Source organism: Arachis duranensis, chromosome 10 (assembly GCF_000817695.3).
Source record: "Arachis duranensis cultivar V14167 chromosome 10, aradu.V14167.gnm2.J7QH, whole genome shotgun sequence".
Taxonomy (NCBI): Eukaryota; Viridiplantae; Streptophyta; class Magnoliopsida; order Fabales; family Fabaceae; genus Arachis; species Arachis duranensis.
This window is the reverse complement of record NC_029781.3, coordinates 12,331,966-12,349,291: the sequence shown is the minus strand read 5'-3', so window position 1 is coordinate 12,349,291 and position 17,326 is coordinate 12,331,966. Positions and strand designations below refer to the sequence as shown.

The 17,326-nt window shown below is 32.4% G+C and overlaps 1 protein-coding gene across 1 annotated transcript; it reads right to left on the bottom strand.

Moving 5' to 3' along the window:
- Positions 1-314: 314 nt before the first annotated feature.
- LOC107469149 (ubiquitin carboxyl-terminal hydrolase 4) lies at positions 315-5,248 on the bottom strand. Its single transcript, XM_016088530.3, has 6 exons — positions 4,854-5,248; positions 3,743-3,859; positions 2,743-2,841; positions 1,777-1,965; positions 1,511-1,692; positions 315-1,030 (listed from the first exon to the last, which is right to left on the bottom strand). The coding sequence occupies exons 1-6, from the start codon at positions 4,968-4,970 to the stop codon at positions 625-627; spliced, it is 1,110 nt and encodes a 369-aa protein (XP_015944016.1). The 5' UTR covers positions 4,971-5,248; the 3' UTR covers positions 315-624.
- Between the last annotated feature and the right edge of the window lie 12,078 nt (positions 5,249-17,326).

The following is a 17,326-nucleotide window of genomic DNA, read 5'->3' as shown; positions in this document are numbered from 1 at the left end:
TTCCTAAATACCCTCTTATAAATTTTTAATCTATAGGTAAGTTTTGGTTTTAGTTGCTTCAATAATTTCGCATTAAAATTGAGAAGTGATGCCAAATGGAGATGGAGCTGAAGCCCTGCATCGATTTATTTTGGATAAACTTATAAAGCTATTATCCCTGCATAACTGCATTGTAGTCACTAGATAGCAATTACCGGGTAGATAGATTTTATTGATGAGACAAAACCCTAGCAAACTATTGTAATACAGAAAAATTACCATGAGTTGAAATTGCCATTGATTTGTGAATTGTGTATCTAATGTTCGATTAAACATTTGATACCATGAATACATGGTCCGTGAAATACTCTCTTGCCATATATATACTGCTCTATCTGCTCTTATTGTGGGAAGGGGAAAAAAAACCATGCTTCCACTATCCACTGTACATTCCATCAATTTAAGTATACATTTTCACAACCCTTATCCTATCGAGGATGAATAACAACTCCTCAAACAGGTTGAATGGGAAAATGGTTTAAAAAAAAAGAAAAAAGAAAAAAGAAAATTAATTAACAATAAACAGAAGACAGAGGAAAAAGAGACAAGTTCAAATGATTCAGTTATCTAAAAAAACTCCTCCATCTAACTCTTGTGACCAGAGGCTATGCTCTCGTAGAACAAAATGTAACCATGGTCTGTATTACTGGAATATTCCTGTGATGACCCAAAGAATGTCTGAACGGCTGACTCATCTATCATCTCAACATTTTCGTCGTCAAAAAATAACCAGTGGTTATGGCTTTTCACAAGGCTAACATAATGGCCATGGTTAGGGCCACTACCAACATGGACAACTACTGCAAACAGAGAATACTCAATGTCTGCATCTTCAACGGTATCACTCAGCTTCAGCTCAAGGGGGAAGACAACCCGGTAAGATAACTTCTTGTAGCGGCCAAGCTGTTCAATATACTTAAACCGTTTTAGATGGATGACCAAGATTTGAGGTGGTTTCTTTATCTTCATCCTCTTCTGAGCTTCTTGCAAACTAACATGACAAAAGAAAAATTGCAACTTCATTACCAGAACAGTAAAAGGACACGAAATTAAAGCAGATAATGTTTACATTTTACACACTTTATAATGTCAGCCATCAATGACCTTTCAGATAACAAATAAGATAAATGTCTATTTTCAAAGGAATGTGAACTTGTCTTGGTTTGGTACTTTGATTTTTCTCTCATAATGTTAGATCACAACCATATATCCCAAACCAGGATACTTTATAGTATAGGCAAAAAACAGATACCAACTTATTTTCTAGCAAAAGGAGCCAAACAAATTAAGCCGTTTAAACAACTCTACACAGAAAAATTGAGTCAAACAAGAAGTAGCATGACTCAGCAATGCACTCAAATGGAAATGGTTGAACTCCCAATTTACCTTCAGAAGAGTTCACACACACACAAATAACATGTATGCTCTTCTAATAATACTAACTCAATCTGTGCCATGAAAAGCTATATACCTGCAGCATTTGTCACAAAAAAATTTATCTTCGGCATTTAATGTCTCCGTTGAACTGAAGTTTTTCAAACAGCTTGTAATTGAACTGTTCTGTTCAATGTCGAGGCTCAAGTCAAAAAAGGTTTCATCCCTAGCAGTCACTGTTTCGCATTGTAGGCACCTTGTCTCATTGGTGAGTATTCCCTGCAGACAAATTTACGATAATTTTCACTGCTGGAGCAAGCAACATGAATAAACGAAAACATTAAATGGGCAGATCAAGGTCACCTGAAAGTTTTTATGAACCCAAGTAACTAAAGGCTCTTTCTTGGCGCCATTAACTGGACCAGCTATAGGCCCATTTGCAACCTTTTCAGAAGGCGGTAATGGATCTTGATCATCTTTTGCAGACTGGGCCTCTTTCTCCAAAATGTCGACAAGTTCATTCAACAAAAAGTTCAAGAATTCATGGGCATCCTACCAAAATGTTAAAGTCACAATGATAGTACTGCTTTAAAATTACTTTCCCTAGAGAATAGGACAAATATGAAACATCATGCAACAAACAGAATATTGAGTCTAGTAGAGAAATAACATCACATTTGATAAATAAAGAATGCCATGCTCTTGTAGAGAACTAAGATTAGGAAGGAGATGTCTATAAACAAATTGAGGCACACAACCTTGTTTGAACTTATCAAATTGCCATTATGCAGCCTAGCTGCCATATATAGATTTGAAATTATTACGTTTCTCAAAACCTATATACTAACCAATAGAAACATGAACATGTATCAATTCAGCTACAGATCTTCATGTTTATCTACTTTTATACAGAGGGAAAATATGTCTGGCCGTGATCATTTTAACAGGTCATCATCTTATGATATAGTTCAAAAGAATTCCCTGTTCAACATGTTGCTTTCATGTTTAACTATAACTCTAAATCATTTTACTGTCAAGAATGACAAAGTGACTAGCAAGGGTAACCCAGATCTAACTAGTGATATATATAGAGAACTATAATAAAGAGTACAGAGATTACAGCATCCTTTACTAAGATTAACTAATCAGAAGCAACTAAAGAGGGACATTTACAAAATGAACACAGTATGCATGCGTCTTCCTTAAATATAAAAGCCAAAAATCCTGTATCCACAAAATGACATTCCATTTTCTTACAGTCACATATATATATCTCTAGATTAATCATCCTTTGACTTCTGGTTCATTCTTGACCGTCTAAACACATACCTGGTGCATATAGCTGCGGAAGAGTTCATTTTGTTTTTTCAACCTCTGTACAAATCTTTTGGGAGCAATCACACCAGTTTTCTTCTTTTGGGAACTTATCTACAGCAAAAGAATTGTATGTTAAGTGAAAATGAAGCAGACAAGTGCATTCAAGCAATTTTCCATTTCACAGGCACAGGGCTTATATACTGAAGCATACAACAAAACACACCTAGACATGCATGCAATCACATCTACCAATTCCTTACATATCAATAGAAATGAACAAAATGTAGAGATAAACAAAAACATATTTACTAAAGAATGTACACCATAAATACATTGAAGCAAACCCTCTGCCAATCTCTCATATCTCAGAAGAAAAACAGCCAATGGCAATGGCTAACAAAGAAAAATAAATGTTAAACTAGGGATACAAATTAAACATAGGTCATTTCTTAATCAACTTTACTAGATCTGCAGATAGACACAATGTTCTTTATAAGGAACAACTGAACGGATGCATGCAGCTCTCTAGGTCAAAACCGCATGTTTTCTAGATCAATCATGCTATATGTACACAAAAATTCAGTCACCATTCAGCCATCCTGTATAGAATACTTGTTGAAATATGAAAAATGCATTGAAATGTATAAAACAACACATGTAAATATACACATATTTGGTGGCTATTTTGGTGTGCAGGGAGCTTTTTTTTGTTCCTCGACATATAGACAAAAATAAGAAAAATCTATATATGAATTCCTGGTGTTCAAGTTTGATTCTAACTACTAAGAATATGAATTATGAATTTCTTTATAGTATGACAGAGGGCCCTAGAAATAGTTGATGCTGATGGAGTATAAGGTTGCTATTGCAAATGATACTCAAGTAACCCCAACATGTGTTCCTTTCTTAAAATCAGTGAAAAGAACTCTGATGCTAAATCATGCTCAAGTCAATCAATATAGTGGTTTCATTCAAGAAGACCAAGAATTTTCTACGCTCATTAAGTCATTACCTGTGAAAATAAGTCAGCTAGGCAAGTCAAAAGATTTTCCTCTGCATCTGCCATGCTTTTGTTATTTGCATAATAATCTAACAATTGTTCACGAAATGGGACACAGAAGTACAGTGCCTGTATAAAGGAGGTACACTTTATCAGCAAAGAACCTAAAGAAAATATTAGAAGGAATCTAAATGGGAATCCTCAACAGATATTGAGTATCCAAACAACATTCTTTTAGGTTTAAAATAACTCTACACCAAGCCAAAAGTTCAGATAAACCAAGTGATCTCTGCCTGGCTATTCTGAAAGCCCTATGAACTGGCATTATGCTACTGTACCCTTTCAAATAGTCAGAACAGTTAATTAGCTTCGCTATTAAGCCACCGTACCTCACTCGGATGCAGACAATTCAAATTGGCAAACCAAATAGCTAACATTGGATATAATAAACATCAGAAAAAGAAACTTCGACAAATCAATTTTTCCGCATCCATAAAAGAGGACTGCTTAAATTCAACAAGTCCAAGGAACTAAGCTTGTATTTTTGATAGTTTGTTAGTATTTGAAAAACCATTAAAGTTAGTTAGTTCGATAGTCAGTTATATTCCTCAAATTCCAGACTGTGAAAACACCTTGTATATAAAGCATTTGCTTAATTAATGGAGAGTCACTTGAATTCTTCCCATCAATTCATAAATTTTTACTTCCAATGCAGTGATATATGACAAACCTCAAACATCTCCCTATCTCTCTTTCAATTAGATTCTCTGCATTTCCTTTTAAAAGTAATAACCTCTCCCAATGAACAAGTAAAAGTTTTAATCTTTTATGTCAATGCACATCTTTTTTGTTCGTTGGTAAAATTCAATCAAACTGAACCAAAAATAACACATTCTCCTGGATCCGATTCCCTTAATCGATAATCTCTCACAATCTATTATAACAATCTATATGCACTAATGAACATAGAAGAATCAAAATGTCTATAGATAACAAAGAAGCCAAAATCAACCTCCCTGGATAGAAAAAATCGTGCTTTTCATGTGTAAGATGGAATTCCAACGTGATAAACCAAAACATAGAGTAAAGGAACAAACAGAAGAAAATTAATCGGATTCATGACCTGCAAAACGCTGTTGCAGTAACAAGTGTTGCCGAAATTCTCGAGGCCGAAGTAACGTTCACCTTCAGGGAATTGGTCACCGAGAGCCTTCTCGAGCTTGGAACCCGCAGCACCCATCACCGCGTCAAACCGATCACTCTCACTTAGATCTTCTTGTTCGATTCAACTCACCAATCCATCAATGCCAAATGCCAATTTCTCTCTCTCTCTGGTTTTCAAATCTTTAGGGTTTGTCTGCAGAACCAAGCGGGACGGCGTCGTTTTGGCTACAGGAAGAAGAAGAATAATAATGAGAAGAAGCAGGTCAGAAAACAAGGGTTTCGTTCGAGGAAGCGAATGCACGCACATGGACAACCAAAAAATACTGAGCTAAAAATAGAGAAAATGCAGAAACAACGTTGGCTTGAAAATACAATTATTATTAATTAATTATAAGCTTAAATTATTTTATAACTTCCAAAACATAAAAAAGACGTATTGATTATAAAAAAAAATGAAAATTCAACTGCAGTTAACTTTACGTGAAGTTGATAATTGAGTATCGATAGATAAAAATTTAATCAAATCATTTAACTATTTTTGACTATCAACTTTAATAAAATTGACTGCACTTAAATTTTTATCTTAAAAAATATTAATATTAAATAACATCTATTATAAAAATTATAAGACAAAATGTTAGTGTGACTTAAAAATACTTTTCGAACTTTTTTTTTATGAACAACAAGATTAATGCCTAAAAAAATGAAACTATACCGAGACAAACTCTTAGAAGAGTTGTGCCAATAGAATCAGCAAAAAAACATAATGAAACACAAGAGAGCACATTGAAATAAATGTGAGAACCAAACTCTAGATTAAGCCCAAGTATAAGAATAAGTTTTGTGTGATATTTCTTAATACTGTGTGAAGTTTCTTGAATTACAAGTTATTCAAGAAGAAGATAGAAAATAGAATTGAATTATAGAGAGAAGAGCAGGAATAAATTAGTGAAATTATATTGAAAAATTTATGCGATAATTGTACATCAAATACTTAATTTTCACTCACAAGTTAAAACCTATATATAATAAGGCTGAGAGTTTGTACTAAGACTTCAAAGCATCAAAATAGAAAATTAACCACTACAACTACCTTTATGAGACTCTTAATTTTCTATTACTTTCAGTTTCTCTTTTAGATGATTCTTAAGCCAAACAACATTTGCTGATGCATTTTCCAAACATAGAAATTGGAGAACTATTCACTGAAGCTTGATTTTATTACTAAACCAAATTACTGGATTAAAGCCTAAGAACATGTAGTAGCTGCTTGTTGATCTTCGATCATCAAGGTTATTTGCCAAATCAGAATCTGCAAAGGCAAGGATTCTAAAGTCAAGACTCTGTTAAATAAAGACCTTAAGAAATTGCCCCTGAGAGATATCTTTGAATTCGCTTGACAGCTAGCCAATGTTGTTGAAGAGGTTTGTGTAACGGGTTAAAGTAGCATATTAGAGTCCCTTTCCTATAGTGATAAAAGTAGCATCTTCAAACAAATCTAAATCAGAAGAGGTTAGCTTTAATGTGGACAGCATAGGTGTTGGCATAGGTTTCAATTGTAGCATGCCAGCCCTATTAAGATGGTTCTTCACATATATTGAGAAATATGTAACTCAGAGTCAGGGAGCTCATTAATTTCTAAACCAAGATCTATGTAGAGTGCCTAAATCTTTCTAAGAGAATAAAGAATTAAGATTGAAAATTAATTGATTAACTTCCTAAGTATTACTTCATGTAATAACTACGCCATCAACATAGGCTAACATAAACACAATAGAGGAATGAGTAAATCTTGTGAACAAAGAAGGATCAGCTCAAGTAGGTTGAAAGCCAAATTGAGAGAGAGTAGTTTTGAGTTTGGTGTAACAAGTGAAGAATTTGCTGATTTAAATCCCCAAGGTTGCTACATGTACTCTATTTTAGTTAAGTCTCCGTTTAGAAAGGCGTAGTTGAAGTCAAACGGACTTAAACACCACCCTTTTAATTGAGCAATTATGAGCAGTGTTGTAAGAATTGGATCGGATTGGCCAGTTTGATCGAAAAACTGGTGAATCGAATTCTCAACCGATTCGGTCCAATAATATAACTGTTTAAAGACTAAAATCGGTGAGAATCGTTCAAAATCGACAAGAACTAGTTAAAATTAGTAAAAACCAATAAAAATTGTTCCAACCAAACTGTTCTAAAAAAAATTTTAAAATTGTTGAAAATGTAATTTAGACCTAGGTCCTCTTGTTTTTGCATGCTTCCTTGTCATTAAACTATGTTATCACTTGTTATTTTATATGTTAATTATTAATTATATAATAAAAATATACAATAATTTTGTTAATATTATTTTAATTTTATATTCACTTATATTTAAATTAATTATATTTTTTATCATTCATAATTATTAATATAAACGTTATTAAAAATATATAAATAAAAATATCAAATATTTTTATTAATTACAATATCATTATTCTTTTTATATATGATTATAGGATATTTATTAAATATTATTTTTTAATAAAAATAATATAATAAATATAAACTAATTAATTATTTATTGAGATAAAAAATAGTTACTTTAGTATGAAAATAAAATTAAAAAATCTTTATTATGAATAAATACTAAAATTTTATATATTTATTTAATAATAATTGGATTATAACTTGTTAAATATAATTTGTTGAAACTTGATTGTTTTTAAAATATTAGTGAAAATATTTATTTCAAATTTTAATTGTAAACTTTTGATTATTTTATATTTTTTATAAACTTTACTAGATAGACAATGACTTTTGTAAACAATATGAACAATTGCTCTAAAATTGGCCGAATAAAGTAAAAACACATTACATTTCCAAATTATCTACCTAAATCTTAATATTAGGATAACCAGCACACCTAGTGAATTGAACATCTGATGTATCTATTATTCATATTGTTTAGTATTTTCATTTTTTATTTACGTAAGATCGATTCTATTGATTTAACTAGTAATTTATCGATTAAACTAATAAACCAGTAATTTAATCGGCTCAATCACCAATTCGGTTCTTACAACTATGATCGTGACGACAAAGTTGGAGGTTTGATGATAGGAATAAAAATCTTATCAAAATCGACTCCACACTACTGATGACAGCCTTGGCCGCAAGTCTGGCCTGAGACTTCAAAACTGAATTGTCTGGAGCTCATTTTATAGCACAAACCCATCGACAACAAATGATTGTAGAGTTTGGAGGTGGTGTAGTGAGGGTCCAAGTGTTGTTTCTTAGAAGGGATTTATATTCATCGATCCAATAAGGACATGTGAAAGCTTGTTTTGTGGAAGAAGGAACATTCTGTACAAAAGATGAAGTTCAGGAGAGACAGCAAGAAGAGCTTTAGGCTTGTGAATGCCAGCTTTGAATCTTGTTATCATAGGGTGTTGATTCAAGGTAACTGTTGTAGAATCATGTGAAGATGAATTCGTTCTTAGTAGCTAAATTTCTATTTCTAAAATTGGCATAGTGCCTTAAGGTTCATTAACAGAAAGTATAGGGGTAAGAAGGTCTATGAAGAATTTTATTGTCCTACAAAAAAGACTTAAAGATAGTAGAGAAAAATTCTTTGACATTGTCAGTTTGCAAAGCTTTAAGAGAACAACCTATTTGTTTTTCAAAAAGGTTCTTAAATTAAACTAGAACTTGAAGGACTTGAGCTCTAGATTGCAGCAAATATAAGCATGTAAAACGAGTAAATGCATCTACAAAACTAATATAATATTTGTATGACCTCACACATTCACATATACTAATTCAAGAAGAGAGTGATATTTAGTAGTAGAATCAGAAAATGGTAACGTGTGCATTTTAGCAAGCCAATAATCAACACAAAAGAAAGGTTCAATTTTATTGGAATTGGTAGGAACATTACCATATTGTATCACAGCTTTAACAATGGCATTTGATGGATAGCCAGACCTTTGATGCCAGATTTTATTAGAAGTACAATGAGTGAGAGAAGCACGATAAGCAAAGATGTTTTTAGCAAATTTATGTAAAAAAAGGTCTTGAAACTAATATAGGTGATTCCTAAAATATCCCTGTAGAAGGATCTCTTGGGTAACCTGTGATTTCACAAGACAATTAAAAGGGTGAAACTCAAAATAAACATTATTATCCAAACAAAATTGAGACACATTAATTAAATTCTTGGTGATCTTTGAAATATGAAACACATTATTTGTATGAGAGTTTGTCAGATATGTCATGTCAATTTTTGAAATTTAAAGACTTGTGAAATCGGCAACATATAGTTTATCAAGACCATTATAATTAGTAGAGGAGTAAAGATTTGATGGATCATTAGTTAAATGGTGTGAGGCACCTAAATTAGAAAACCATTATGCTTCTGAGATGATGGATGATCTGGTTTTGAAGAAGAATGAGGGTTGTGAGGAAGAGGAAGGACCATGAAAACACTGCAATACTATGTGGCCTAGTTTGCCAGGCAATTTACAAAAAGGATGATTCCCTAAGTGAGAAGAACTTCAACTTCCTTCTCTTCCTCTCCTACCAGCAAAATTTCCTCTATCAAAGGCATTTGGAACTTATGCAAATGATTGAGGAAGATTAACTTGAGCTGTAGTAGCAGAATTGTGCTTGAACTTGTCCAATATCATCATGAGAAATGAGAAGATCAGAGCTTCTACTTCTCCAATGGTATACATGTCAGATTTTAATTCTTCAATGAGTTCATCACACAAAGCTTCTATATGATCATCAGTAGAGATTAGAGCACCAATAGCTACTAATGAGTCCACAATCTTCTTGATGTTCTTGAGTTAAGGCTTGAACTGCTTGGACTTGATTTTAGTAGAAGAAGCAAAATGAGCTTGCTGTAATTTCTCCCAATTTCAAAGGCTGACTTATAATGTACCATACTATTTTTAAAGAAACATTCATAGATTCTAAAAGCCATGAACCCAAATTGTAATCCTAAAGATTCTAATCTGTGTATGTTTTGAAAACTGTGCCTGTAACTTGATCAGCATCTGTTGCAAATTGAGGTGGTTGTGTAGCAAGTTGAATATGATCTTGGAGATTCTGACTAAGAATTACAAAAAAGGCTTGTTGCTACCATGTAACAAAGTTATCTTTAGTCAATTTATCTGGAATTGGGTAGAGAAGAGGTTTGGAGTCAGCAATGATAAACGCCATTGAAAAAGGTACCAAAGATCTCAAGCTTGTGATACCATGTGAAGTTTCTTGAATTACAAATTATTAAGAAGAAGAAGAAAGAAAACAAAAATAAACTATAGAAAACAAAGAAAGAATTTGAGTAAGTAAAATTGTATTAACAAGTTTATGTTATAATTGTACATCATATACTTAACTTTTACTCATGAGCTAAACCTATATATAGTAAGACTGAGACTTTGTGCTCAGACTTCAAGACTTCAAAACAAAAACTTAATACAACTACTTTGTACTAAATAAAGAAGGGAATAACTATTTAAATGCTTTTCATATAGATAAGATCTTTTAACTTTATTTTTTTTTATTTGGGTGATATTGCTTTAAAATTATTTTTAAGATCTGGTTCTAAAAAATTAAAATCAAACTTATTCGATGTGATCTTTTGAACTTTTAAAAGTTGTATTAGATCATTTTTTTATGATTCTTTAAAATAGTAAAACTATCAATAGATGTTGATATCGTAGAAAATATACTTTTTTTTCTGGAACATTAGTCTTTCTCTTAAAAAAAGTTAATTTTTTTATTTTCTTTTATCATTATAGCTGTAGAAAGTTTAGAATAAATGGATAAAAGATTATCTAATTTTTCAAAGATGATACATGAAAATATAATTGTTTAAAACTTAAAAGATTAAAACTTTAAATATAATAACATCAATACTTATTAAATATCTTAATTTTGTATCTAAAAAATTAATTTAAAATTAATAAAACATAAAATAACATTAAATTGAATTGAGAAAAAAATTAAGCAATTAATCAATGTCCACTGCTATAACATGCATGCCAAATAACAAAAGTCCAAAACCATTATGCTAAAATATCCAACTCAAAGCAAAGCTATTATGTTGAATTTAAGATAAAAAAAAAAGTACACTGACAAAAAAAATGATAAAAAAGTACTATGTGATTGAGTTATGTGAGGGCTCATTCTTAAACGCTCCTTGCTAAGTATGGAGTGCTGCACACCTTGTAAATTCGTTAAATCTAAACTATTCATTTGTTATATTTTATTTGAATGGTCTGGATTTAAAAAGGTAACCTGTTAATCAGGTTAATCATTTTTTACAAGTTTTAGAATTTTTTTATAAGTGTCAGATATTGGGCTAAAATTTAAAATAAAAAAATAGCATATAAATATTAAAAACAACATGTCTGTAAAAAAAATTATTGGACTTTAAAATTAAAATAAATAATACATAAAAAATAAGTTAAAAATTCATGTACTAAATCTAGAAAAAAATTTAAATAATATTAAAATTTAAATAAATTTTGTTTTGTGTGAAATAAAATTATAATATTGAATATAAACACAATGATAAAAAATTGTGTTATATATATATTTTATGTATAACCTAATCATATTATTTTAGTTAATATATATTATTTAAAAAATATTTAAAATTTATTATTTTTTATTAAGAATATTATTAAAAATATATTGTTAGTTTTTCTTAAAATAATATTTTCTTTTCTTTGGTTCAAATACTATGACAATAAAATTTTTTTACGTAACTGTGTCTACTCAATAAATATTATATTCATTTATTTCTATATAGTATGTAAAATAAATAATTAATGATTTAAAAAAGTTAATAAAAAAAGAAGTATTTTTTTACCAACTTTTAGGTGAATATAGAGATTATGTCATTTGAATTATAACTCGTTGACAAAGAAAGAAATACTCTTAATTATATTTAAATAGAATAATTATTTATTAGGCTCATTCTTATACAAATAAAAATTTTTCTTAGTTTTATATCTGTAACATTTTATACCAATTAGTTTCAAAACTTAATTATTTTTTGAATAAATTAATAAAAATAATACAAATAATTGTTTAAATAAAATTATATTTTAATTTTTCATTCTATTACGTACAAGTTGAGGATAATTTGAAATAAAAGATAATGGACTTGTTATAACTGTCATGTATTTTGTGCTTTGACTGCGTCATCGTCTGAGAATCATAGCACCTTCATGGAGACCAGTTCTTCTACAGAATCAGTTTGGAGTTAGCCAACTAGCAGCAGCGACAGACAGCGTCTTCCTTTTCTATGGCAGCAATTTTTTCGGCTTTGAAGGTCCATTTATGGTAGAGGTGGAATGGAGTGGGTTCAAGAGCGTCAAAATCTGTGGGTAGACAGAACAATAGTAAAAACACCTGCTAGTAAACAAAACAATGAAAATGCTTGAAGACATCACATCAACAATAACAGAATAACGGAGGAATTCGATTAAATTTTTCTGAGTATTTTTTTGGTGTAAAGATAGTCCTATGTTAAACGAGTGAATTAGCTTTTTTGTTAGTGTCGGTTTGTTTGTTCACCCCATAACAAAAAAATAATAACAATAATAAATAAATTTAATTTACCTGATCACTTTTAATAATAGGTTAACTTTTAAAGAGTGCTGCACTCCCTACTTTATCTGGAGTGTACTAGCTTTCGCCTTATGTGAGTATCAAGTGCATCTAATTAACTTTGCATAAAAAAATTATTGCAACTAAATAAGCTTATCATCACCTTTGAAAAAGTTCTCATTTTGCTAGAATATATTTTTGGGGTGGGAGGGCATGGCCCCATTGCCATTGAAAAGCTCTACCACTGCGAAAAATAAATTTTAAGAGTTTATTTTTGTCAATTGAACTAAGAAAAACATAATGAGTGTTCGAATATATATTGGGTGATGATGAGGAGTTTTTTTTAAATTAATATTCATGTAAGTCGTTAAATTATTATATGTGCAAATTATTTTTATAGTACTCAAAGTTATCAAAAAATCCTAGTTTTGTTTCCGCTAAAAGAGATATAATATTACATGAATTTTCTAAATCAATTTCTGATACGTGAATCTCCTTTTCTTATATTTATATAAATTGTCCTAGCTAACTAAGCTTTATGTTAATTAGTAAAAAGTGGCACCCTAAGGCGATTTAAGTTTGGAATTCATTTTCAAAAAGCATGTAATTCGTCCCACGATGTTGAGCGTGCAAAGTTGAGTATAAATCATCGCGGGGTGCAGTAAATAACGCTTTAAAGCTCAAATCACAAAGATCTGGAACGATTCAAGTGTAATTTACTCGTTCCCATAAAGTTGAAAGGAGAGAGACGATTTATGTGAACTAGAGAATCACAACACCCATTCGTGATTTATTCTCATTGTTTTGAGTCCTCCATTTTCACTTTCACAGCACAGCTTGGTAATTGATGTGTAGTGTTTTATTTTTGTTAGAGATTGTTCATAATGAAATTAAGTTAGTTATTTGTTTTGGAGATTGGTATTTTGTTCGGATTATAGGTTTAAAATTTTGTGATTGCATGAATATGATATATGTTACAGTTGTTAAATTATGACTTTGACATTTAATATTAGGGATAATAATGAAGGCTTTTTCGTTTTCTTTGTTAGAGGTTGTTCATGATGAAATTAAATTAGTTATTTCTTTTGGATCGGAGATTGGTATTTTGGTCAAATTATAGGTTTAAAATTTTGTGATTACATGAATATGATATATGTTTAATGTTATGAATGTCACATTAAATATCAGGGATAATAACGAAGGCTTCTAATTGAGTTATTGTATGTTAATAATTTAGTTTATAGATTTGCCTTAATTTATGTTATTATATGTTATTTGTTTCTAATTATGCATTGTTTTTTTTCGATGTGTAAGAAATATTTATAGGTAATAGAAGATGATAATGGATGATCGTACTGTGCCTTATTTAGAGTGTTAGGTTATATTATGTTGCCAGGCTAAATGATTATTGATTTAAACTTGATGAGATACTAATTAATTAGTGTATTTGTAGAATGATGACAATTCGAGACATATACGTTTTACATGTTCTTTTAGGAGTGCACGATAACCTTACACGATAATCCTATAGATGGACATGTAGTTAGTGGATGTCTGAGTGACTTTAAAATATTGATAGAAGGGGAAAGCCAACATAAGTGTGGTTTCAAGATTTGTTTTGAGCAGCCACCGGATGAATGCATTGATGAGTTTATAGTATCATATGCATGGTTCCAGAACAAGTTCAAGATCATGCCCCCTAATGCAATAGAGGATACTATGTGGGTTATGCACGGAGTTACATTATGATGTTGCCTGTGATACTTTTCAAGGACAAGTCTAGTGTTAGAGTTCATCTAAGGTGGTTGCCTTATGTTATTGACCTTGACAACCTTAGAAAATATAGTTGCGAATCAGCCATTTTATCCTGATTGTACAGATATTTATAGAGTTGCTAAACGGAATGTGAAAAACTTACTTGGGCTGCTAACATTACTACAACCTTGTATTTTTGGCACTTTTCTATATTCCGTCCTAGAGGGTTTGACACAATTCTTTGGCCGCTTGCATCAAGGTGGGTAGTTTTTAAGAATGAGGTTCATTTTGCAATAGTTTATTGTATTTTATTTCCTAAGTTTAATGGTTATCATCATGGATCCTTCAGGTGGAATAGGTTCCATCCCTCGTCAAATGAGAAGGGTTCTGGGGTCATTACTACACGGCATAAATTCGACAAGTTGACTGTAGATGATGGAAGTTTGAAATTCTATATCTAGTTTCAACCATAATTTGTAGTTATTATTTTTCTTTATCATACTTGCATGTCTTTATTTATTTTATGTTAATTTTTGTTAATTGTGAGATTGTAATTCATTCGTTACTCTTGAATTATGTTGCAGTTCTTTCATATTGTATTTTATTTCGATATGCATGGTACTTTTGAGTTAAATTCGACTTGAGTTATATGTGTAAATAAAGAAAACGACTAGAAAACCACAAAGTTACTAAGTAAAATAACATAGAAAAATCATGAAGTCACTAACAACATAAATAATGTCCCTGATAAAGGAAAGTTACATAACACAAAAAGTGCAACACGAAAATAGGAATGTAAATCGTGCAAATTGCTAGAACATAACAGAAATACTAAAGAAAACTAACAAACAAAACTAACATAAAAATAATACACCAAACTGGGTCTACATGTCGCTCCCTTCGTGAGAATCCAAGCACCCTGTCGCTGAGGACGCTGTCTCCTTGTGTGACCAGGAAGCCTGCACAAACTACATCGTTTTAAGCAATCTTAGTTAGCATCATTCATGCTATTTATTATAAGACGACCAATTGAAGCTCGCATCATGCCTAGATCAGGGATAACTTGAGGACCCTTGAATGGGAGTAACAAACCATCATGAATCGATGGAGAAAAATCCATCTTGTAAACATTGAACATGATGTTGACCCGATACACATCATCAATATAAGTTCTCCAATCCAATCTACAATATGAACAGGCTGCAAGCACGTGACAACATGCATAATGAAGGGCTTGAAAGTAACTATAATCACAAATTTGCCCTGATAGTGAAATCCGACAATTACTCAAAGCAATTCTACCTCCTGTCGATGTAATCTCATCCACAATAAATTCAGAGTTACCTCTGTCATATAGATTCACTTGCATATTTCTTGAGACCTGCAGGTTCTTCTCAATTGCCTTAACTAATGTGTGACAAAAGTCTTGCCCAGTCCCGAGTTGCAACTCTGCTTCCTTTTCTTTTCTCACAAAAAGCCTACCAAACGCCCATATGCTGACTTCTTTAGTGATGCTATCGGTAGGTTATGTGTACTCTTCAGGACAACACTAAGACACTCAATATATTTGTTGTCATATGACTATAACTTCGACTGCCATACCAGTGTTGGCCCACAATTCTAAGCTAATTCTGTTGTATCAATCAACTATTGTCGGATCCTCTTGCTTCAAGATATCTATATGGGTTGTGCTACTATGCTAAAAGTTTTTTTTTCGGTACATGCTGAAATGAGGTGACGTAAAAGAGTGCTTGACACGTGGTGTGCTTGTAGTTATGGTGAGCCACGATGATTGATACATAGTAGTTGGAAGATAGTAATCTATCATGTTTGTTTAGGTAATTTAATTCATGAAATAGCATGGTTCTGAAAATCGGATCGGACCGGCCGATTCAACCGGGTTAACTGGGAACTGATTACCAGGCCGGTTTGGTTGATCCCAAAAATCAGTCTGCAAAAAATTGGTGAAAAAACCAGTCAACCGATCAAACCGGCCGGGTTTTTAACGATTTTTTACAATGGATCAAAAAAAAAACAAGCCTAACCTATTTACAAGCTGACCCGATAACCCAATTACCCTACCCCTTATGCAAACAGCGAAACTCAGTTCCCTCATTCACCAGCCACCACACCTCAACCATAATTTCTCTTCCAAGTTTCGCCACACCAGCTTCATCTTCTTCTGCAATCTTCTCCCAGATAGGTTCCATAATCCCACGCGCCAGAGAAGTCCGCTTGTTTCCTCTCTGCAACGATGTAGCTGCCGTTTGCTCATCTCGATTTTCGGAGTACTGCACCACTGGTATCGCAGATCAGATCTAGTGGAGTCGCTCATCTCCATTACTGCAACCGCCTTCCCTTTCCCTTCTGCAGAGGCGTCGACCGTGATGCTGCTGGTGCGCGAAATTGTGAACAATACTTTTTCACAGCTCTCATAATCCCCGGTCATGAGCCCCAAAAACTTGGTAGCTCAATACCATGGCATTACACAACTTCGCACAACTAACCAGCAAGTGCACTGGGTCGTCCAAGTAATAAACCTTACGCGAGTAAGGGTCGATCCCACGGAGATTGTTAGTATGAAGCAAGCTATGGTCATCTTGTAAATCTTAGTCAGGCAAACTCATATGGATATGGTGATGAACGAAAATAACAATAAGATAAAGATAGAGGTACTTATGTAATTCATTGGTAGGAACTTCAGATAAGCGCATGAAGATGCCTTCCCTTCCGTCTCTCTGATTTCCTACTGTCTTCATCCAATCCTTCTTACTCCTTTCCATGGCAAGCTTAAGCAAGGGTTTCACCGTTGTCAGTGGCTACCTCCCATCCTCTCAGTGAAAACGATTGCATATGCTCTGTCACAGCACGCGGAATTCAGCTATCGGTTCTCGGTCAGGCCGGAATAGAATCCAGCGATTCTTTTGCGTCTGTCACTAACGCCCCACAATCGCGTGTTTGAAGCTCGTCACAGTCATTTAATCCTTGAATCCTACTCAGAATACCACAGACAAGGTTAAACCTTCCGGATTCTCTTGAATGCCGCCATCAGGTCCTGCCTATACCACAAAGACTCTGATCTCA